Consider the following 25,661-nt stretch of genomic DNA (forward strand, 5'->3'; position numbering starts at 1 on the left):
CATTTGTATTTTCTTGTGCTATGCTTTTTAAATTACTGGAAGAAAAACCTCTGAAGTAATTTCTCAGGCCAGACACACCACCCTCACACAGCTACTTAAAATCTTTATCTGTCACCCAAAAGTCAGTCAAAACACACAAGTCAGAAAAGGTTCACTGTAACCCTCAACAACTTCTTAAGCTGCAAAATTATACCAGTGCTATGAGAAGTCCCATATAAGATACACCTCTGACAAATTCTTCACTATTTCAGACAAGATATTATCATACAATAGTAGGGTAATCAGCTAATACAGTTACTCAATATTAATCAAAATCAAAATGTATCTGATACATGTGTTTATGGGATGCGTGTGTATCTAATGCTGCTGAAAAGCAGTGAACCTTCCTTGTGTGAAGGACTTTGAAATTTGATATTTTATCCAGGGTATAATTAGAATGCCCTGATCATGGAGAAAAACACCAGTATTAAAAGCAGCTGACCTTCTCTTCCTGTCCTTCCCTCCCACTTACCTCCCCAAAACACTGACAGAGTTTACCCCAATCCAGGAAAATAAATGGAATTATTCTTACTAACTGAGCAGAAGATAAACAGGGGAAGTCAAGCCTCCATTATACAAATTGAAGGTCTTGAATCTGCCTGTGGTTTAGTGAACAAAAGCTGTGACATTTATTATAGGACCTCAGTTCCTCTGAACTATTCTCTAGCTCTGCATGGACCCCAGCAACAGGTCACAAACAATTCCAGCATCCAGCATAGCACTGAAGGAGCCTTGGGTCTTCCATCTACCATGCAGGCATGTGGGTGCTTCTCATAAATCTCCAACAGAGCTGTCTAACTCTCACACAACAGAAGTGTCCAACTCTCCTGGGAGTTGGGTGAAAGACAAAGACATTGGGATGATGTGCCACTACAGTAGTATTGATGCTACATGTGTGTTCCTCGCTGCCTACCTACTCACAAACTGGACAAGCTTCAATGCAACAGAGATAATCAGATGAGCCAAATGAGACATTTCAAAGTGGCCAGGCAGGAGGCCAGTTCTTGTAAAAAGCCCTAAGCAGACTGACTCATCATCCTCTGGAAGCAAAAGCATGCCTTTCCAGGGTGCAGCAGCACTCACAGGAACGGTTTGGGCTTGGTTGCTTTGTTGGGGTTTTTTGGGGGGTTTTTTTGGTACTGTCTAGAATTCTTCATCATTCTTTTTACAGGCCTTTTTCATATTACTTCACATTTACTATGTCAAAATATGAGGTGAATGAAGGAAGGAATCTCTGCAAATAACTCTCTTCCAAAGAATAAATAAGAACATGCGTCACAGAAAGCTGTGGCAGAAAACCAGGGAACCGTTCAGACATTTAACAAGTTCGGCATGAGAAAGAACTCTATGAACAAAAAATGTTTAGGAATTTTAAGTCTGAAGAGCAAGGAACTAATATAAAAGAATAATTAACAAAAAAACTTACTAGAGGAAAAATGTAATACTAACTAAAGTTAATTTAAAATAATATTAAAATGCTAAAAGACTTACTGCCAGAAAAATGTCTATGCCTTCAAAGCAGAAAAAGTCATGTGGTGTTTAGAAGCAAGTCCAATTAATGTCAATTTGAAAAAGAAGGAAGTTCACTGCCTTCCACCATCACCATCACTGTACTGCCAGTATCAATCAGAATTCTTTTACATAAGATGTGGGCTGCAAACTCCAAGTCAGTTCTACTTTGTTTCACATTAATTGTATGGGATTTTCTGTAACCTACTGTCTTGCATACCAAAGGAATGCAAGTTGTACTTAAAAACTCACTAGTTTTAAAAGATGAAGGAATTGAAAAGCTATGTAATTCACAAATAATTTGAACAGTACAATGCTGAATAATATGAATGTGAACTTAGAAGTTGAGATGGGATTTTCAAAAACTGAAGTAATTTTGTTGCTTTTAGGACTTTGTTTCAGATGAAATACTGGTAAAGCTACTGTCCCTCAGCAATGTTATTATGGAGAAATGGAAAAAGGAATAAATGGCAGGACAGCCTCACAGGCCTCCTACAATGCACACATTTTCAAAAATACTTCAGGGCAATTTTAAAGGATTTTTAGTAAGTACAGCAAAAAGCCATGCTGGAAAGAGTAAAAGCTGCACTCACAAATATCAGGATGGCATCCACACTTATGCAAGGAAAGAACTGCAGAGGTAACACTGAGTTCCAGCAAACAGCTTCTTAGACATCCTTACAAACAAAGGGAATGCTATGTACAAATGAACATACTTGAACAGAAACTTCCTTGACATATCCCATCTAATGTATTAAGACCTGGCCATTTGGTGTCCATCTTCCTTATCCTCCTCCTCCTCTACGGCTAATGAATTTGCTTTTCCCCCAGTTGTGACTTCTCATTCTTTTCCATGCCCTTGAGGCAAACACACCTTCTCCCTTGTTTGACAGAGAGGTGATAGGGTAGCAACCATCATTCTCAGAGTAAGTAATGAGGACAACACTCTCAATTTGCAAACAATACAAAAAAAGGGCGAGAGAGAAACAAGTATGTTCTAAAATTTATTAAAGCTTAACAAGGAAACTCTCACTGAATGAGAGAAAATTATACCTCCTCACTGAGCAAATGAACAATACTGACTCAAAGAAAATAACTTGTACTTCACTATTTTCACATTATTCACATCCTGTTTTCATCTTACCATGTAAAAGGTTGCCTTGCTTCACTTAGATTTACCTGAAAACACTATTTTCCCTAGCACACAGTACTGACAAGGAATGTGCCTTAAAGGAGGTACTACTTTGTATTAAGCTGTAGTATTTCTGGTACTGAAATACTCTTTCACAAATCCGCTCTTTGATCAAGTCTCATTAGGGCACAGCCAACACTCACCAGCTTTGATTTATTTAAAGAGTGTTGTCCCATGCTTGAGAGGTCATCCCTGTACCTTAACATCAGATTCCCACCACGCCTTCCGCGATAGCAGACCTGGCAAAAACCTCATTAGCAAAGTTCTAAAGATTCTAGCAGCAAGAACACACAACTAAGTAACACAGTGGGCCACACCTTCATATGATCTCACCTTAGCACTACAAATCAATCTTTGCATTCCACATCCCATTTCAAGAGCCAAAGCTCTTAATTCCATCACTTAATTTAGATGACAAGAGGCAATCTGAGCATCTTCCCAGAGAGATGCACAGGGGTGATTAAAACAAAATCAGCACCCAAATGAAGCACACAGATATAACATTTGCTTTTCTCATCCTACATGATCAGTTAAAAAGACACTACACAGGAGACAAGCTCTGTAGAAAGTGTCAGTTTACTCTTATGTGCCACTGCAGTCAGATTTGAGGTCAAAGTTCTCAGTACTAACTGACATTAAAATACATTTGGTAGAATGACCTGTCATCCAAAACACTCCTCATTAAAAGTTAATATACATTTCCCTGACTTACATAGCTGGTTTGGGTTTCGATTTTTTTTTTTGTGCAAGAAAATACTGAGTAAAATGATCCACATGCTGCTTTAAAATAAACTTCTTTAAGCTAGCTGTTTGGCAGTACCAATTATAAGACTCAATAAAATTTTACATATGTTCCAACAAACAAAGCTTAACAAAAACTTCTAACAACAGTTTGTGTTTTGCAAAGGTTGACTTCAGGGAGACTGTACCAAGGCAGCGCAGCAGTTTTTGATAAGGGAAAACAAATACAAACTCCACAAACAAACAGAAAAAGGCAAGTGCATGTGAATGGTACAGTAAACCTGAGGTCGTAACACTCACTAGGTATATATATGCAGAGAGTAAAAGGCAAACCCCTAAGCCCCCAACATAACAGATACACACCAAGTAGATCTGTCCTGCCCAAGGGATCTAGCAGAACTGGTATTTCAGGACACACACACAAAAAAAAAAAAGTACTGCCTATTAATATTTCTGTGAACTGCCAATTTACCCAGCAATATCTAGGCTAATAATACTCAGCTGGGGAATCCACAACTCCAAAAGAGAAGCGTCTTCAAAAAAATTTAGTAACTTCTACTCTTGAGCCAGATCTGGGTCAACTTAGCTCACTTAAATGAAACCCAGATTCAGAAGATGATATAACAGGGGACTGTAAAGGAAAGTAGCAGTGTATAGAGGTGAGATGCTGCCACTCCAAAATGAAGTGAGGCATTGGTTCTGAGCAACAAGGGCAGCTCTGGCGAACAGGCACACATTTCAAAAAGCAGCAGGCAAAATTTGTTTTACAGGAAAATATTATTCAGCAGAGAAAAATAAATTACGCCAAAGTCAACCATTGCAAGATTCTATTCTTGTTTTCCCTACCCTACTCAATTATTCCAAATGCCAATGTTAGAGAATTAAAATGAATCTTAGATTCATTAAAAGAAAAGTGACAAAATGCAATACCACGGGATATTTAAGTGAAGCAGAAAATATTTCACAGATTTTATCTGAGCAAATAGTCTGAAGCAAACAGCAGGTAAGCCCAAGAGTAAATTTTCACTCCATATCAGTCACTGAAAACAAGTTATTTATGACTGCTTAGGTGAGAAAACTGAGCATGTTAAGATAGAAGTATGTCTTAAAAGAATGAACTTGTTTTACCAGAGTACAATAAAACTTTTGATTTATTCAACCAAGGATATCACAAACCTAAAGCCAAATATAATAGGAATTTCTAGAAATACAAGAGAATAAAGGATTCTCTGAGCAACCATTTTCAAAAAGCTAAACTTTCCCAGCAGTAAGTGACACACACACAAAGAAACATCCCATCATCAATGTGTTCTCTTGATGTGCCTCTCTGCACTAAGCTTCAGCTTTGGTGCTATTTTGCTGCCATACATGTATAGCACTTGAGAGAGAGCTGTGCTACAGATGTTCACAGGCCACTGTGTGAGCACATGCGAGTTGCATGCAGCTGGCCACCAAAAAACAGTAAAAAATATTATGCATGCAATGTGGATGCTCTATGCAAAAGAGCACAAACCAAGCGAAATTTGAATCCCCCAGCATCTATCTTCTCCAGCCATCTAAGAGCTATTTTTAAGAAAGTTATATAACTAAGTAGAACAATTTTTAGATTAACGGGTTCTATTTTCACCCCCCCAGATAAGAGGATAAAGCAATATTCCAGAACAGCAGTCACGTAAACAGCCAACTTGATTTCATTGAAACAGAAGCATGAGTGAAAACCTATACTGCCAGGGGGAGTTTCTTTTGTAGTGAGCTGTCTCATTTTTTTAGAAGTCTAGATCTTAACTTGCATTTGCCCTTTTATGAAGGCCATCTACAGCTTCCAATTCCATTTTCCAACAACAAGCACTTAACAGTGAAGACGTAAAGAAATCAAATATCCCCCTAGGACCTTCTTTAAAAGTAATGGCTAAAGGGGAAAAAACACTGTGGATGCCACACTATATCTGTTCTCCTTCCATTCTATATCTGCAAGATACCCATGCCACAAATACCATCTACTTCAACAGCCATCAGGTACCCCCTCTTGCTGGCATTATTTTTTCATCCTCAGCTGGGGATGACTCAAAAAAACTCCCATCAGAACAGAAATCCACCACCGCTATCCAGAGGGGGATAATTCTAGGTATTTTTGTTCTCTGCAAGAGAACACCCAGTACCAGGTACATACCTACTCTTTCCTATACCAAGACAGGTGCAATTCATTCTCAGTCTCCACAGGCCACTTGTTTGTATAATTCCAACTATCAAACTTGGCTCTGACACCATCTCCTCCAACAACGTTCCCAGATTAGCTAGGCTGATACCTGTATGCAGCAAAACTACCTCACCTAAGACATCAAGTGCAAAGGATGTGCAAGTGAAGACAAACTCACCTGAGGAGAGTTACGAGACACCCTCTAACACAAGGGACCAGAGCAAAACCTGAGGGCTCCCAGAGAGCACTATCATTCCAGAGAGTTAAAACTCTGTGGCTGACCCACATTTTCTTCATAACTACAGGTAGAAACAGAGCCCTCAATTCAATGTCAAGTAACTTTAGAAGGTTACATCCCACTTTTAAGGAGACTGGAGTTTCTGGCTAGGTTTTTGAGATAATTATCCATTACTGACATTTTAATCCCTCTTTCTACTAAGACTTTGTATTGAAATAATTAAAAATTAATTAAATATTAAAATATTTAGAGTCAACTGGTACCTGTTATCCTCACCACAGAGCAGTGGATCTCTTGGTTCACGGCCCACCAGGAATAGCTCTTAAAAGGACCAGCATCCTTCAGTTTTATGCCAGGCCACACAAGAGAGAACACACCTTCATTTTCTTTCATTTTCATTTTCTTTCCCAGCCTCACACTTCAGCTTTATTTCCTCCACTGATCTCCCTCAGCTGAGCTTTGCACAGTAGTCACCCTCCTAGTTTACATCTGTATTCTCACTGTGGGAGCCCCAGCCCAAACCCATAATCACAGAACAGAATCATTTAGGTTGGAAAAGACCTTCAGGATCATTAAGTCCAACTATTAACCCAGCACTACCAAGTCCCACACTAAAACCATGGCCTCAAGCACCATATCTACATGTTATCTTCTGAAAACCTCCATGGATAGTGACTCAACCACTTCCCTGGGCAGCCAGTTCCAATATCTGACAGCCCTTTAATTGGTAACTCTTCCAAGTATCACAGAGAGTTCAGTACAACCAGAGCACATGTACAGTACTCGGATGGAAAAAGGAATCCTTTCACAGACAGCAGCAGGTGCTGGGAGCAGCCCCAGCAGCGAGGCTGCCATGGGTGCGGCAGTGAGGCAGGAGGACACTGCTTGTGCCTCTCCCTGCTTCACAGCAGGGCTGTCCCTGCCTGACTCCCTCCTCCTGCCGCAGACCAAGGTCAGCCCAGGTCGCCAAGCACATCCAGCCTGCCCTGCTGCAGCACTGCACCTCCTGGAAGCACTTCATGGGCCACAAGCCATTCACTTAATACACTTTGGGAAGGCCTGTGTCAAGCAGGAATCCCTTCCAAGGGCCAGAAGCCATCCCCAGCAACACCAGAAGTTCAACGGGTGCTTCCAGAGTAACTTAACTCACTGGGGAAGTCTCTCTCCTTGATGCTGATCCCCAAACGGTAAAAGAGATGGTAACATGTTAAGAGTAGCAAATATTCAACTGGAGTAGGTCTCTTGCAGACCCAGCAGTCTACTTAATTACTTACTAAGATTCAGGGAAAACCACAATAAGAAATTTGGCAAATTTAAATAAGAAACTAGAGGGGGAAAAAAAAGAAAAATGTTACTAAAACCCTGTAAAGTAAAAACAGAAAGAAGTAAAATACACTGTTACAGAAGTAGCTTTAGCATTCTATTTTCTAACTTTTATATTCCTAGCCTTGCTACTCTACCCTTCATTTACCACACATTAATCCCACCTTCCCTTAAAGTTTCTTAGACACATCAGGGCTTTGATAACAAATTACCAGCCTACTCCACATGTAGGTCACCATCTGGAACTCAGCTCAGGTCACAGAGGATTAACTTTAAATTGGATTGTAGCACAGCTCTATATCCTACAAAAGAAGCCACATCTCATACTTCAAAAATTAAATATCATTATCTGTATTTTCCAAATGAAGAACAGGAGACAAACTCTTACAACAATTAGACTCATGTCACTTATAAACTTTACCTGCTTCCTCCCACTGCCCTTTACACTGAGTGGTAGTGGCTACACTGGTTACATTTTTAAATTTCACAAATTCAAGCAAAACAAAGTAGTAATAAACTTAGGGGAAAGGAGTGTAAGATTCATCTGGAACTCCCAGCATTTTCTTATAGCAAGATTCCCCTTACTAACAGAAACATTTCTTAAAGCAATAGTGGCAACAAGAAGATATGGAAGGGTTTCTGCATTCCATCCCACAAAACTGATTACAATATAATAAACAGATGTGGAAAACCCTTTGCTTTTGTGCACCATTTGGCTTCCAATGTTTTGACTCCAGCTTTTAACATTCTATTTCTCAGGCACACCTGTGGAGCCATGGTACTAAGACTACTAGTAGCAGAGAGTTGTTCCAATTCTAATACAGAATTTACCTACAGCAGAAAACAAAGGAGAGGGATTCACAGTTCTGTACTGCCCATAAACAACTCCTCCTCCAGGACTCCCGACCTTCATATACCCTGAGAATTCAATTTTAGGTGTTTTTTGGAGGACAGTTTGAGCAAAAGTAAATGCTACAAAGGTGATATTAGGAGTGTTAATTCTGAGGATGTATTTAGAACCAAATCTCACACTCTTTGGAGGATTTCTGTACTTTAAAAACAAGCCTCCACTCCAGAAGGGAACTATTACTCCCTTATATGTCCATCCACAAAGAAGCCATGAAATATCATTTTAAAGGTTGGAGGAAAAACAAACCCAAACTTAATGCATGCATTAATTCTTAAGAGTGTGATTTCACTGCAAGTAGTCTGTCTGTAACAAAAAGACAGTTCTATACTATTAAAATGAATCTGTATGTCATATTTTTTAGATGTATCCTGAAAACTAAGGGCCATTTTTTTCCATTGACAAGACTGGTTGAAAGATCTGATTTTAATTATAACCAATGCTTAAATAAACTGATAGTGAATCAGGAGAGAAACACATAATGACCAGTAGAGTTTTTATTACAGCTTTTCCTGCTGAAGAGATTTAGCCTTGTAAATAATTTCTAAAATAAAATTTTTAAAAATTAACAGCAGTTTAGAGCTTCTCCATTCTTTCACTGGCAATCCATTTCTAAAGCTGCTTTTTCCCCCCCACTTCCTATGCCAAAAGAGTTTAGTGCCCTGACATTACAACGACTTGGAAAATTTTATGATCAGCACACTAATTAAATGAAAGCAATAAATTCAACTAAATCATAAAAGCAAGAAAATATAAGTAATTAATTATGAAAAATGCTTTAACAGAATGTTTCTCATCCTGAAAGAAGTTCCTTTGCCAAATCATATATATGTCAAGCACCATTTGGTCCATTGAATTCATCCTCCCTGGAATGAAACACACTTGCTACAAATTATATCAGCAGTCCCAGATTAAAAGACTTGATCTACTGTAGAAAACAGAACTCTACCCCAACTACAATTTGCATATTTGAGATGATTTCTGTAGTCATTTAAGATAAAACATGCTAAAGCATTCAAAACAAAAAGAAGATGCCATACACACACACACAAAAAAGAAGTCCTTCCTTGGTGCAGTTGGGGATTTGATCACCTTAATTTTACAAATCAATCTGGCATCTCAATTCCCAACAGTGAGGTTTACCTGGCACCTGAATGGGGATGTTGGTTCACTGCCAACACGCCTCCCTGAGTGCCCCGGAATCTCCAGCACCACTGAACACAGCCCATCACTCTTACACACAGCATATCACATGACATGAAAACTGCAGCTATTTAAGTGCTACTACCTGTACTGCTACCCAGTTTTAGACTTTATTTAAACAGAAGAGTGGTTCACTGTTTACAGACAACTAACAAGCCTGAATACAAACAATCTGAATTACATTTTCCTTCAATGGGTTTAGTGATCACGTCTCTCTGCTCCCCAGGAGTACTTGAAGACAGATTTTTTATGCCCTTTTTGTCTTCTGTGATGAGTACAATTAAAAGTACAGAACAAGAGGTGGGAGAGAAGAAAATGTTTCTATTGCTGCCTTTGATAATGGAAAGAATTTAGTGTTTACAGATTTATTTCCAGTTGTTGGCTCACACATTTGGATATTTATAGTACTTATCACTATGGCATCCAAGCACATTAGCAGGGCTCTGATCCCCACAAAGAAAACAAAACAAAACAAAACAAAACAAAACTGTTTCTTCTCTGCTCTCCACCTGTTAAGAAACACCTCAGTTAAGGTGGGGAAGCACGGCATGTTCCAGAAATTAGAGAATTCTTTTCAAAAGGTAGACTCCATTTCAGACCTTATTTTTTGATCAGAACAAGCAGGGATCAAAGCCTATCATAAAAGTTGGTGTGGTAGACCTGAGACCTGATCTCTGGCTCTCAAAGTCAGTTCCATAACCACTAGCTAAGAAAGTGTGAATTGCATACTTACAGAAAGCATTTAAATACAAAAAAAAATTAAATCTGTCTAATTATGTTAATAAGTGAAGTCATCTTCCACCCCAGAGAAATGCAAGACAGTACTTTTGCGCAATGCGGTATCCACAGTGCTCATCAGTTACCCAATAGCACCAGTAAATCCCCAACACAGCAAACTGTAATGGCATTCAGCCCACAGCCCAGCTACCAGGATGAAATCTGAAACTCTGCAAAGGGTAGCAATTTTAGAAGCTACACACAGATCTTCACATCCCTACTCAAGTGGTGTAAGGTTATTGATGCACTTCAGCTTCAGAAGAGAGGTCAACACAAATTATTTTTGATAATCAAAACTAGCAGGCTTCACCTTGCACAGAGTATTTTTATAATCACACACTGCTTAATTCCCTCTTGCATCTTGGGCTAACACTTATAGGCAAATTAGACACGACTGCAATATCAAAATAATAAAGCAGCAGAAATAACTGTATCAACAACTATTATAAACACTGAATGGAAAAATGGCTTCTTAACAGAACCTCCAAATACCTTTATTTACCCTGTCTTTTTGTAATGCACTTTATTTTAACATTTCCATTTATAGCTTTAGTAATTGTAAGCCAAAAACATTAATGATGTTGGAAAAACAAGCATGGTAACGGTTATCTATATATATATGCAAACAGAAACTCCCATATGAAGCATATTAATAAACCTGTTTATATAAGCACATGTAATGAAATAAACTGATTTAACCAGCCTTTCAAATCAGTAAGCTTCAGAAGATACCAGGAAAAAAATAAAAAGGAAAAGAATTCATGCTTCTTCAAGTCTGGTATCAGACTTCTGAAACACAGAACTCCAGCAAGCATATCCAGCTCCAAATCCCACACTTCTCAACAGCTGGAATAACACCCACCCATGTAAGCATCAGTCCAATTAATGTTCTTTAACTTTTACAGTAAATTAAGGGTATACTACTCTTATGGGAGTACTCCATACTCCCAGAACCACATAAACATGAACATTTGGCCATAAGTCACATGTTTTATTAATTCTACTAGACTATGCTACCTGCCAGAACTAACTAAAGTAAATACTCATATATAGTCATAATATTCCCACCTACTTTTGAATTCCCATTTCAGTCCAAAACTTCAAAAATATATAATTAAGAGACTCTGAATTTTTTACATTCCTCACCTTCTTCCAAAATAATCCATTACAATTTCCATTAAGGATTAAATAAATGTTAATTTCCATTAAAAAATCAAATTCTACTCATGGATAAACACAAAACCTTCAATTTTTGTTGTTCACTCATCATGTATACATATAGACCACTTCTTTGCATTCCACAAGAGTCTGATTACATCACTTATTGTCATTCTTAACATGTAGAAAAACAACACAACTATCCCAGATCTTATTTCACAAAGGAAAATAAGAAAAAAATCAGCAGGAACAGAAGGAATAAAGTACTACTGCACCATCTCATAAAGATATTCCAAAAGCTGAAATACTACCAGCATAAATCATGGACTGTTCCTTCTTTTATTTACATAACATACTGTTCTTTTTAAGAGAAGACCCAAGTGTTACGAGAATGGAGCCATTTGGAACAGCAAAGATCACAGATTTTAAAACAGGAATTTGGCCAGAACAACCTTTTGGTACTTTACCTTTTTTTGTTTGTTTCTTAAGGTTTTTTTTTGGGGGGGGCGGGGACTGACACTGAAAAAACAGAAAACCAACAAACTGGAGCAGTTGTGTACATAAAACTAACCCGTATGGCCCTCCTGTACTGAAGTCCTCTGTCATAACACCCTCAGTGTTAACTAGTAAGATCATCTGAATTCCTGATCAAGGTGACAAAGATTTCATGCAAAGGCCTGAATGTGGAAAGCATTTCTATCCTGTGGGCTGCTTGAAGTCAGATTTGTTTTCCCCTTCTTCTTCCCGAACTCCACTAGGGGAGAGGAGATGGAGAATAACGAAATCTGAAAAGGAATACCAAACTGGGGAACGTTGACATGAACTGAGGAGAGGGAAAGCAACCTAAGATCCCCTTCAGACATGTCCCAGGGAGAGCAAGCTCCAGTTTTACAGAAGCCGTGACTCACTGCACTCAGAACCTTTCAGAAGCTCTATTAGACAACAGATATCCAAGCAACCACTACAAGAAATTGCATTTGTTTTCACAAAATCAGAGAATGTCTTGAGCTGAAAGGGCATCAAAGATGATCTTATTCCAACCTCTCTGAAGTGTGTTTTCTTCACATGAGATTTTTTTTCATCATGAGCATTTTCTCTCCTACGCTAAATAGGGCAAAATAGTAAAAAACAAGAATTCTGCACATCTCATTTGAATTCTCATTAGTCTAAAACTTTTTCAAATAACTTCTTTTGTCTACGAAGATTTCTCTAACACATGAGGAGAACACAACCCCATTATGGACGCCCTAGTGAATCCAATTCCCTTTCTATCCCTCTGAACATATTTTTAGTTCAGTTTTCTAGCTGAGCTAATTAGAATTTAAACCTTGCCATCACTCTCAACAGCAAAGTATGACTGCATACAGATGGCTGATGCAATGATAAAGAAAGAAGTACTTCTAACCATATCACCTCTCTAAAGAAAAGCTTGCAGCAGACACACCTCTCACCCAGTTAAAAAGTGTCTGCTTCTTTAGAATTCTTATGTAAGATAGAACAATAAACTATAATCCTGTCCTGAATCTCTAGGTACTCCTACAGATTAAAACTTACAAACAGGAAAACTGAAAGCCTCCTGCCACTTCACACAATAAATGCCATTGTTTAAATCAACCAAGAAAGTTCTATTTTTGAAAATACAAAGTATTTTTAGCCTTTGACAGGGACAGACTAATCCCTGGTGGAAAAGGATGTGCCACTAAGAGCTTATGATAGTTATACAACTTAAGAAAAATGCACATAATACAGTCTTCTGATTCACAGACCAACATCAAGAACTAGAATCATCCTGTATGCTTCAAAATAGCAGCCCAAACACAGGGACACATTCAATGCAAGATGTATCAAAAATATATACATGTATTTAAACTCTGGTTTATAGTCTTTTCTTTAGACTTGCTAAAAACAACAGGAGATAACATGAATCGGTACACAGTTTTGACCATAAAACAAAAAAGAAAATAACAACCCATTCTCACACCTTTCCCCACTCCTCAAAAAATACATAAATGTCAGATAGTTAAATTAGTTAAATTTATTTGACTATTCCTGGTAGTAGCAGACAAAAATAAGAGTCAACGACAGAAAAACTATGGCTTGGTAGGTTCTGGCTGGCCATCAAGGAAAAATTCTTCACAAGGACATCTAATGGCACTGGGGCAAAGTTATTCAAAGATTTTGAGGTACCTGGGAAGGTTTTCAAGAATCAGAAAAACAGGGCTGACCTGGTCTATTTTGGTGATGATTCTGCTCTGAGCATAAGGCTTGAAACAGAAGTCTCCTGCAGTTTTCTCCAAACCACATTTCTACAATTCAACAGCATGAAAATATGCTAATACTTTCTCAAGGAGGCTAAAATCCTTATTAATTTTGCATTAAAAATATCTGAACTAAACCATTTCCTTCCTATTTTCGCCTGAGTTAGGCAGTGGCATTTAAATTATCAAATAGTTGCAAGGAGCCAACCTACAACCAGGTAGACTATGACACTGGCATTCAGGACCAGGTGTGTCATTCATGTAAGAGATGATTGCCATGTCATACTTGTATTATTACCTGGCAAGATGAAAGCAAAGTTCTTCTACTTCCATCCCTTTTTCAGGGCCATACTATCAAAGGCATTATGTTGTGATCTCAAAATGGGAATGCCATTTCTTCTGGGACACTAAGCTCATAGGAAAAAAAAAAACAAAACAAGAATCTCTGCAATCCATTCAATTTGTTACCAACATCCTTATAAACTTTCTACTCAATGCAGTAAGAGTTTCAAAAAAATCCACTCCTATTGAGGAACAAGGCATAAATTGTAATATAATATAAATATAATATAATATAATATAATATAATATAATATAATATAATATAATATAATATAATATAATATAATATAATATAATATAATATAATATAATATAATATAATATAATATAATATAATATAATATAATATAATATAATATAATATAATATAATATAATAATTAAAATGGAGGGAGATGCTAATTTATGTTTATGTCATTCGTAAATGTAAACTAATTCCTTTCAAACATATTTCATTGCTACTGCTTTTCCTATTTCAAGGATTAAGCCCTGGGAAGAACAGCAGCACAGAGAACAGGGAACAGAAGAGGGTGCAATTCCTGAACATCACAGGAATTCTGGAAACTAACCAAGAAGAAACGGACATAAAATTAGAAAGGTTACTCCAGTATGTTTTCCGGTTTTCATTGTTATTACAAAATCTTAGAGAAAGCTGCAAAGAGGGCTGGTGTCAGAGACATTTTTTTGCATTAGAAGGAACTGAACAGTGCCTTTTTTCCTGCCAATCATCTTTCTGCCTTTAAGGACAGACTTCATTTTATTCCTACACAAACACCTAAATTGCCTTCCAGTTTTTTTCTGATCTTGCTACTTAACAGACATTTTAAAAACAATACACCCATACACAGAAAATACTGTTTAGTAGTATACAACCAACATTTCCTGCTTGGGATGCCTAGGAAGTGTTTTTCTGCAGACAAAGCTTGAGTATTCACTACATAGCTATTTGTTGCATAAGTTGTATTTACTTATATAAGCTGAAAAAGGCATAATCTTTTTAACCTATTGTACAGGACAGCTACACTAGAACATGCTCCAGGAGCAAAGAAGTGACCTCTGTGAAGCTGACAACATTCTACAATGCTGACTTTCATGCCTGCCGTTGACACAAACACAGTCATTGTCATAGCAAAACCTTATCTGCCAGCCCTCTAAGAGGAAGAAGAAAACCTCAAGAGATTTCTTTCATCATGTTTTGCATTGGGAAAAACCCACACCAGTTTTCTTTCTAAATTTGATGGGCTAAGAAGCATTTAAGATGGTAAAAAGGAAAAAAAAAAAAAAAAAAAGCACTGTTATAGTTTTTGGTAATAGTAATTGCTTTTAAAACAAACCAATCATAGTTCTCAAAGGATTTTAACATATCAAAAGCAACAAACTTGCTCATATTCTGCCTGACAAAAAAAAAAAAAAACCAGCAGCTGTTAACAGCTACCACTCCAGCGAGGTTACTGCAAACAAATGCCCCATGAGCAGACAGACAAGCATTCTTGAGGCTTTACCCCCGCCCCCTCCCTTACCCACCCCCATTATTCAAACTTTCATTCTACCCCAAACCTGGGCTAACTGATCAGACTTGTCATTTGCTGAGTATTTCTCACTTCCTCTTACAGACCTCTAATTCCCCTAACGTGAAGAAAGTCAGAGATTCAGGAAGTGAGATGGAGTAACCATGCTTCATGCAAAGTGGTCTCTGCACATTGTTCTTCCTCACTGCTGCTTTTATGCTGCCAAAACTGATGTGAAAACTCCATCTGACTTATCACAGAAACACAAGCAAAAGCCCTGAAAAAGGTTTTCTGTAACAGTGAGCTTTTATGTTCTACTTCAAAGGGAACTTTTACAGAAATTACTTATTATCAGCACACTGAAAGCATGGCTAAAACAAAGGATGACATTAAATACATTAACTGGACTTTGCACTGAGAAAAAAGTTTAATCTGTGCATACATTATAGTAGAAAGAGGTCTGCTGAATAAAAACTAAGAAAGAGTGAAGTATAAGCCCTCCAGAAATGGACAGTCTTGTCAAACTGTTAAAAACCAGAGATTTACAAACCTTTCTATGGGGGATACAAATAATCTGCTCTGTCAAGCCGCAGGCTAGAACTCCAGGCAGCAGCAATGGGTTTTTTCTGGCTACAAGGAACTTCTGGCCTACATCCCAAATGCCTCCAGTCCATCACTAAGTGCACTATTCTGTCTGCAGTGGAAAGGATTAAAAATGAGTCCTGTGATGTCTTCAGATAAGGCTGCAAAGGCTACTTGAATATGTACATTAAATACTAACTAGCTACAGAATGTTTCCAGTGTTCACAGAAAAACAGTCTAAGGCTACAACTGTTCCTCTCTGTGGCTTTTCTGAAACTGATCTGACTCCTGCTCTCCTTCATGAGATCCTGAGCTACAGAACTGCTGAACACAGGCCAGAGAGTCTTCTTTGACATTACAGTAGCAAGGAAAAGTGAAAAGTCCTCCCTGAAATCCCCCAGCAAAGATTCATAATGACTGGTATGCCCAGGTCTCATGATATTAACCTAAATACAGGTGAGAGAATTTTACAATGCTCCTTGTTTTTCTCATCAGAATACCAGATATCCACCACACTCCAAAAATACAGATTACAGGACATAAAAACATCTACTGATATTTCACCTGGGCATGTTGCAAATGACATGGACTGAGAGGCAGAAATTGTAGAGTTTAGCTGGGCGAGAGATCATTTCCTTCACAGCAGCCCCTGTGGCGCTTGCTTTGGGAGCACAGCACTGTCTCTGCTTTTGCTGAGAACACTGACACAGCACCACAGCCTCTGCCACCCCAGTGAGGGGTGCACAAGAGGCTGGGAGAGGACACAGCTGGGACAGCTGACCTGAAATACCAAAGAGATTCCATCCCATATAATGTCATGCTCAGCAATGAGCTGAGGGGCAGGTTCCTTCCAAAGTATTTGCTGCTCAGAAACTGGCTGGGCATCAGTCTCCTGGTGGTGCATTTACATCACAATGTTCACTCACTTTTTCCTTCATTATTAAACTGTCTTCTTCTCAAACCTGAACTTTGGGAGTTTTTTTCCTGGTTTCTTGCCCTTCTGATCCTCTCTTCCGTCTCACTATTTAAACATTCTGGTACAACTCAGTGACATAGCTCTGAAATACATCATATGACAGAAATAACTTTTTGCATGGTAACCAAGAGAATGCCACTAAATTTTAAGTAAGCAGACCTTATTCTCACTGAGTTATTTCCAATTAGAACAGCAGAAATAATTTTTCTGAGAAACAACTACTGATGTTAGCTGAAGGCTAAATGCACCAAGTTCATTGTGCAGAACACTCCCACTAGCCAGAAAAAACTCCTGCTGGTATTTTTTATGTGAGGAAAACTGAGCATACTGTGAGAGCTTGTTCCTATGGAGAAACTGTCACAAAAGAAGGCAAAGTATGAGGTTAAAGCAGCAGCTATTTCTCTCTGCAGAACATCCATGTATGAAACTAGTAAGTGCCTTTAGTTTAGTTCAAGCCAGTTTCAAATTCAGAGTACACAAGTTCACATGTCAATGTTACTTAAAGCAGTTTCTCCATCTTATTTTAGTGGAAAATTATTAGCATAATTTTTTCCTATTAGTTAAATCCTGGGAATAGGCTACCAGAATCTGAAATAACCTTTTAATTTTTTTTTAATCCTAAACCCCCCCCAAAAATAACCAGCCAAACTCTGAGCATGAATCTTTATACTCCCATCAGTTATACAGACACTTTATTCTAGAAAGCCATGGCAATACCACTTACAAGGACTAGAGACTAATACAGGCTTAAGTGCAGTGCACATTTCTGATTGTCAGGGTGGATAATATCCAAGTAACACAATAACTGACTCACAGAGGGCTGGACACCACTTTATAATGTGAGACTTGGCAAGCAGAAAGGAAGGAAACAAGGAAAAATGCCTCAAACATGATTATTTTCTACCCTCCAAATAATCAAGCTACTTCACCAAACATATGCCAATATTTGCCAAGATCCAAGGGCAGAGAGATTAACCTCAATTCAATTAAAATCAGGAACTTCTCTGAAAATCCATCATCTTCCAAAACAGAACACAGTAGACAGTGAGCATTGCCAGCAATCAAGATCCAGGATCCTTGTGTTATTGCACTTTTGTGATACCAAACTGATAGCACAATTTACATGTTTCACCTACACATTGTCAATCCCATTATCTTTTGCAGCAGAAGAAAACTCCCCTCAAGATACTTCATAATTAAATTTTGTTTCCTGAAATTCACTTCTGCCCTTCACTATATTGAATAATTATATCTATTAACTTTCCTTTTTCTCCTTAATGAAAAAAAAAAAAAAAAAAAGAAAGCACTAGAATACCATGCTTCCATGCTTGGGACCTGCTGGAAGAAAGAGTGCTTGAAAGAGCAAAACCAAGTAACTGATTCTGGTTTTCCATGTTCCTTGGCATATAAAGAAATGCTACAATTCAATTGAAGTAATTAGGGTTTTTTTAAATCCTTAAAAAGATAATATATTCCCTTAAAAATGATAGACAATGATAGACCTCTGGATCTCATAACATCAAAACAAGTTCCTATTCTATCAGCTAAGCATTCCAGAGAAGTTGTTGGAAGGTTATTAGAAAAGGGCGTTTATTGAAGTTAAACTGGCAGAGCATCAACTCCTAAAAAGGTAGTAGCTCTGATTCTCTGCATCCAATCTCTTTCTTCCAGGAAAGCAACATTCTATGAACTTTCACACTAGTAGTTTGTAACCAGAAATATTAAATTAAATTACTTATCTGATGAAGGAAAATGTTCTGGTCTGCAATAATCATGGGCCCTGTATCTCACCACATTAACATCTAGTTCTTATCCCTCCTGTTCTAAAAGGCAAAACCTGGAATGTGCACAAGAGAAAGAGCTCTGCTGGGGTTTAGAGACCATTTAATTTCTGCCAAGTCCCTGATTCTCTAATTAGGTAACCCAAATAAAAACAGTCTCAAAAACACTTAAAATATAAACTTCGTATTTCTTCTGCAAGTGCTACTAAAAGAATGGTTATACCCAGGTATCACAACAGTTGTTAAAAATGAAGTGCAAAAGGACACAAACTGACAGAAAACAAATAAAAAACCCTAAACACATTAACTTAGTTTAAACAGATATAACTGTAGTTTAAACAGATATAACATGCCTTTTAATCTTTAAATGTAGAGCACTCAATTAAAAGTGTCAGATCTACCCAAACAACAACATCCCCACATTTAAGGTTTATAAATTTCTGTCCTCAGATCCCACATCAACATCATGCAATTTCAACTGCACTGCCTATTTCATTTCATAATCTTCCTACCCTTGCACAACATAATATACAATCAACTGAATACACTTTAACATTAAAGGTTTCTTTCTCCTGTCTATGTCAAAACCCATCTCCCCTCCAAATCACACAGGTCTGAGCCAAACACAAGAGGTACTTGTCTTTTTTTTAAACCCTGCGTTTTCAAAGAGAATGAATGTTCCTCAAATAAGTATGAGTAAGAAGATGAATTTGAAAGAACATTTAAGAGGTTACTAAAAAATCCCATTACAAATATATTTTAAATGCATCCATGCAGTCCATTCCCTGCATGAGCATATTTATTAGCAACTACATATCTATACAAACTCAGGTGCAACCTTCAGAATTAAAGGAGATGTTAATGTTAATTCTGAAATTAAGTTTCTTATTTTTAGTGGGTGTAACAGAAAAGAAATAGCAAGGCCACAATTCATTATCTGAGCATTGTTAAAAACTGTAATAATCTGCCAACTTGTGAAAAAAATTCCCCTCTGAAAAAGCCCCAGGAGCTTCTTCCCCAGCACCACATCGGCAGCAGATGGCCAGCATCAAGTCTGCAATTACCAGCCTGGCCTGACAGTCCCACAGATGACAATGATACTCTTTTCTTTTTGTGGATGTGAGCAGGGGACAGCTTGAGAGATGCAGACAACTTGGTATCATAGGCATCAACCCCCTCCACTAAAAATAAACATATACAATCAATTTCCAGGCCTGTCATATGATTCCTCCATTAATCTTCATTTCACCATTACGTTTCCCTCCTTTTTTCTTTAACACTTTTCTGCTACTTAAAAGTTTTTCAAACAAGGTCGTAGGAAATGTGAAACATAGGATGCAGTAGAACTGACCATTGTAAAGCATTGCCAAAGACAAACCTCATGAACTATTTGTTGTTGCAACCTTGAAACCTTTCCCCTCTTTATTTTATTCTCCCCCTACCCAGCCCTGAACAGATTATTTTCTTGCCTACAGAGGAGAACAGAACATCTGATGAGGAGCTGCTGTTTCATTTCCTCTCCTTCATCCCACCCCTCAAATGGGGAAGCCCTTAAGAGGGGGGAGGGGAAGGTATGGTTTTAATTCAAACGCTGCATCTTAAAATACTATTGTGCAGCATTTGGCTGGGAGTGATTAAAGCTATAAATAAATACACACCATGAGAGTACTTCATCCCCCCTACATTTCTGGGGGAAAAAATACCAAAAACTTCTGCATTAATAACCATTTATTATTTCAGTTTTACACCCAAGAACTTTAATATTTGATCAAAACATTTATTTTGCCAAAGCCAACAACTGTTTACGAATGAAAGGAAGCAGAAAGCAAGTTATGAGCTGACAGATGCAATAGAAAGAGGGTGGAAAGGATTTTCTTATGTGCAAAAGAGGCCTGACAGACTTAACTGAGGCATGTGGACCTCTCCTCAGGAATGCTCAGCCCTCCACAGAGCCTTCTGTCTTACACCGATTCAGCATTCCTTGCTTCATTTCTACTAATTTTCCCAGTTCTTCCTCATTCCAGCTACCCCTTTTGCAAAATTTACCAGGCATAGAAAGCTGCTGGAGAAAAGTCTATCACAATCCTGCTGTCATTCATTATCTGTCTCAAAAATCTTACTGGGAAATAAGTCAATGCAAGAAGAAAACCTCAAGTCTCACTACATCTCTCTCATTCCAGCTTAATTCCAGTGACAGGTTGTACAGGGAGGGTGACAATGTTATGGAAACACTGCCACTGTAGAGGCTGTACCCCTCCCTGATAAGATCACCTTTGACTAATCATGATTTAATCCAAACAAAATTCTGACAATCTTTAGATACTGTTGATTCTTCTCAGAGATCGTTAACTATGTGTCAAATTCCATGCAATAAAACATGAATTCCTTCCCACCAGCAGTGGAGATGAGAAGAGACAACAGGCTTTCCTCATGGCAAGATGAGCAAACTTTCTTTGCTGACACACACAACGAATACCAGAAAGCATTGTCCTTTTATCAACTCCCTCGAAAGTTTCTGCTTTTTCCCCACTTGTTTATCAAGTGCTGTAGTACAGGATATTACTCCTCTGTATAAACCTGGCACTTCTTGCAACTGCAATTATCAAAACATGTAACACAAGCACTCCCTTTGTGGCAGAGATGCAAGTTAATGCACACAACTCATCCAGAACTAAATCAATCAACCCTTACCAAAACAATTACTTGGCTCCAGCAAGGAAAAAACTGCAAGCACTGAACAGCTTTGCAAATGTATGGTTAGCTTGTGAAAAACATCTTTAAAGCGTTTTGGACTGTTTCTCTCTCAGAAACACACAGAATTTAGCAGTGTTAACTCACCTTCCACACTGTCAGAACAGGAGGTACCAATCCCAGTGTCCCCGCTGTCAGAAGCTATGCTGTGTCTTCTCACAGGATTGTTTTGACTGCTTGAAGAAATTGTTGAGGACTGCCACAGGGATTCAGTACCAGGTAACCATCCCACTGAGGAATAATCCGAGCCTAGGAAAGAGAAAGCCAGAAGTCTGTCATTGGAGATACAATACAAAAATCAGCAACAAAATACCTGCCAAGATGAAAACTGAATCCCATGTTTCATAGATAAAATTTGAACCAGAGTGTGCATGTGTCTTAGAGGTTTGGTTTTTTTTGTTAAGTAAAATCCTTTTGATAGATGAAAGCTTCCCCAAAATTCCAACATATATATTTTTACTATTTTAAACTTTTCTTGTACTCTTTAACAAGACATTTATCATACGATTCCTATCCTAAAACTGATCCTCAAATCACAGCAGAATTTTGCATTGCAAGCTTTCAAATACAAAGCAATGAATTAATTTTAGGACAGAAACCAGTAGAAGATTTGGCCACTGAGATACAGTCCTTTTCTGCTGTGCATAAACCACATGACCCAGGTGATAAAGCCAGCAATAAAATCATCTACACTGATACCTAAAGTAATTCCTTATGTAGCTGCACATAAACAGCCTTTGTGAGACACGTACCCATCTAGTGGTTTGTTTCATTTTGGTTACTTTTTTCATTTAAATAATTGTTAAAATATTACATTTTAAAGCACAATTCAGAGCAGCAACTAGTTCTGCTGTTCAAGGAGTTTTTAAAGTAGGCCACATATTCTCACAGCCAACCTCAAGGAAAAATTTATCTCAGAGTACAATCCCAGAAGACCATTACAATTTCCAATAGCCAGTACCTAAATCTGAGCATTGTTTAAAGGCAGAATACTGATCATCACATTCATACTCTGAACCAGCACAGGCACATAATGAACCACAGAAAAAAGCATGGCTGCTCTTCATTTATATATAATTACATACATACACCCCCTCTAGCACTTAGCTTTGCATAGCACTTTCAGCAGGAAATGATTCATGAAGAAGTATCAGCTCACATATAATGTCTCTTGGGCTACATGACGTTATTTTTAGATCATTAAAACACTTTCAGCAGTGTCCATCTGAAGTCATAACAGCAATTTGCCTCTGCAAGGACATTTGCTATTTCCAGCTGTACTTGTTTTCCAGTAAATTAAATAGTTCAGAAAACAATGTAAAAATTAAATATGTGGGTATATATACAACCCGAACCCCATACATGAATACATACATGGTTCCCACACAGCAGCCAAATCCCCAGACCTAGTGGCTGGAGTGGTGACAGCTGCCTGCCAAGCCAGTTGAAAACTGAGGAACACGATAAATACTTACACACTAAATTGCTTGTGGCATGTGCTATTGACCTGCTACATGACATCTAAAACTGACTTTTTTGTAGGTAGGTTCTTGAAGGCCTTAAATATGCCTGTCCATCTCGTTTGCCTCAACTTCATTCTCTGTTGAGATTACTGCCTCTTCTTCTCTTTAGCACATCTGCCTACCTTTGCTCCCCGTAATTCAAAACCACCCAGTTCTCCTTCCCCTTCATTCTACTTCAGCCATGCCTTGTGTGATGTATTTCCTTCTCTTCCTTAAGCTTAGTTTTGCCTCTCCAGAAGTCTCTTTAACTATTCCCGTGAGTATCTTTCAGGTCCAAGGGTATCTTTCCAAGAGGGGGAAGACCAAAGGAGCCAGACATGAACACACATGACCATGTCTCACCCGTCTCACCCTGTAAAGGGGTCCCAGCCAAGATTACAACAGAATACCACTCCAGGTGTCATCCTTCATATCACCCTCTCTTGTGTCATCATCTAACGTATTCAAGTGTGTCAGTTTTGCATACAGCTTGTGGGAAACTGGGACATTTCTTCTTTTCTTACCATCCAGCATATTTTTCACTAATACTCTGGCTGCATTGGGAACAGTAATTTTACCACACCTCCCTCTGAACAGGGCTACTTTCCAGAAGAACTCCACTTCATCCCTCCCAAGCTGCATCTAGCTATTCAAGCAAGAGTCAAACTGACTTATGGAATGCCAAGCTAATTAAATCAGAGACAGTCCTGATTTAGGAGACATTTAAAGTACATTTATAGAACAGAAATATAGATAGTTTCACCCTTCATTATGCTGTTTTCCACCATACAACTCTTTGGTGACATTTCAGCTTTTATGGTGTTACACAAGTGTTGAAAGAAATGCACCAGATAATTTAATATGGAGTAGTGGTAGCATTAAGACAGTATTAAGTGCCAAACCCTTCAGATCTCTTGGTTAGACAAATGCTCAGCATGTGAAACTGCAACCATCCATACACAAACGCCCAAAAGGGAGAGCAACATTTCACTCTGGTAGAATTTTGAGGAATAAAAGCTAAAAATATCACAGAATGAGAGTAACTTAAAAAAGGACTTTAAGAAGACACGTACTCTAACCTTCAGCTGAAAGCAAGATAATTAGGTCAGACTACTCAGGGCCTCATCCAGCTGAGTCTTGAACACCTCCAAGGACACACATTTCCTAACCTCTCTGGTTCTTCCAGCATTTTACCACCCTTCATTCCAAGAAATATGGAGAGCCTCAAGAGCCTCTCATGTTCCAAATAAATTGTTGCAATATACCCCAAAAGATGCAACATCCCAGTGCGACCAGACTTGGTTAACAAACAGGGTTTACGTACTAGAGGGGGCAGACACTGATTCCCAACAGGATCTCTGCAGGTACTGTGAGCAGAGAAAGTAACAGGCACCACAAATCACCCTGCTGTAATCTATTCTCAGTTTTGCACCTACGCACAGACAGACTGGGGACACACCAAGCCCCAGGCGTGTCCTTCAAAAAATGCTTTTTCTTTGCCCCTTGACATTAAGCATACTCCTTTTTTTTTTTTCTAAAAAGGATAGCTAATAATGCAGGAGTCTGCAGTTTTTGATGTTTCATGGCACACCCACACAATTGTGTTACCTTGCAGACCTAATGGAGATTCTATTTCAGAGAAGGCCATTACAAATATGCAAGTGTCTGCAAGAGAAAGTGAGTTCAATCATCTTTGAAAAGCTATATCATAAACAGCCAAATACAAGCACCAAGATCGTAGAAACAAACCCAAATATTAAGCCTGAACAGTAAGTAACTCAAAACAGGACCCTATAGATCTCATTAGTCCGAGACATTATTTAAAAATTCATATATTACTTTCTTTATTTGAAACTGACCTTCTGAGCCAAGTCCTGAGGAATACCCAGTTGCTATGCACCCCATTCTATGCTCCCCATCTCCTTTTTGAACAGCTCTCTGCCAATGTACCATCTTTCATACAGCAAACAGCCCGCACTGAAAGAACCAAGTGTGAAAGGGGAAGAAACACAGGAGTCCCCACACTGCTCAGCCAGCACACCTGCCTCACCCTGCTGCTCTGATCTCTAACCTGCCAAGCAACAGCCAGCATCCATCTGCCCAAAATACAGAGTGGAGTAAGAAAAGCAAGCAAAAATTTCTAATCAATATTTGTGCTGCTGAATTGCATATTAGCATCTGTCTGTGATCATTCTTTACGGGGTTAGAAAAATCTACCTTTCATAGGATTCACTAGGAGAGAAAAAAGTAGTGTCATTCTACCAGGCTGCAATTTCCATCAACAAACATGACAACATACACATAAGATCACAAAAAAATCTCAAAAGAAGCCTTGTTTATTCAAAAAGTTGAATGTCTCCTTAGATTTGGTCAGTGAAACATACCAACATAGTCCTCTGTTTCCAGCCTAGGCATTTAAAACAGATCCCTTTACAACTAAGTATATAAAGGGCAGGAAGTAGATTATTTATTAAAAGGGAACAGTTGTTGAAATTTCACTCCACAAAAACATGTATCTTTTTCTGTGTTACAGAATGCTGTCATCTATTGCTGTGAGAAAGACTCACAGTTAATTCTGGATCATTACCATGCCTAATTTTAGTGGCATGCACAGATCCCCTGTGAAGTACATACACAAAATAACAACATTACCGTCTTTACATTTGGTTCCTAAAATA

General features: G+C 38.3%; 1 protein-coding gene across 1 annotated transcript in view; it reads right to left on the minus strand.

Annotated features, from left to right (window-relative positions):
• Positions 1–25,661, minus strand: part of CEP85L (centrosomal protein 85 like) — a 105,116-nt gene that overhangs the window by 67,548 nt on the left and 11,907 nt on the right. Inside the window, exon 2 of the mRNA XM_063151072.1 lies at positions 21,569–21,730. Coding sequence (XP_063007142.1) covers positions 21,569–21,730 — 162 coding nt within the window. The remainder of the gene's footprint in view (positions 1–21,568; positions 21,731–25,661) is intronic.

The sequence above is a fragment of the Melospiza melodia genome, chromosome 3 (genome assembly GCF_035770615.1).
Source record: "Melospiza melodia melodia isolate bMelMel2 chromosome 3, bMelMel2.pri, whole genome shotgun sequence".
NCBI classification, from domain to species: Eukaryota; Metazoa; Chordata; class Aves; order Passeriformes; family Passerellidae; genus Melospiza; species Melospiza melodia.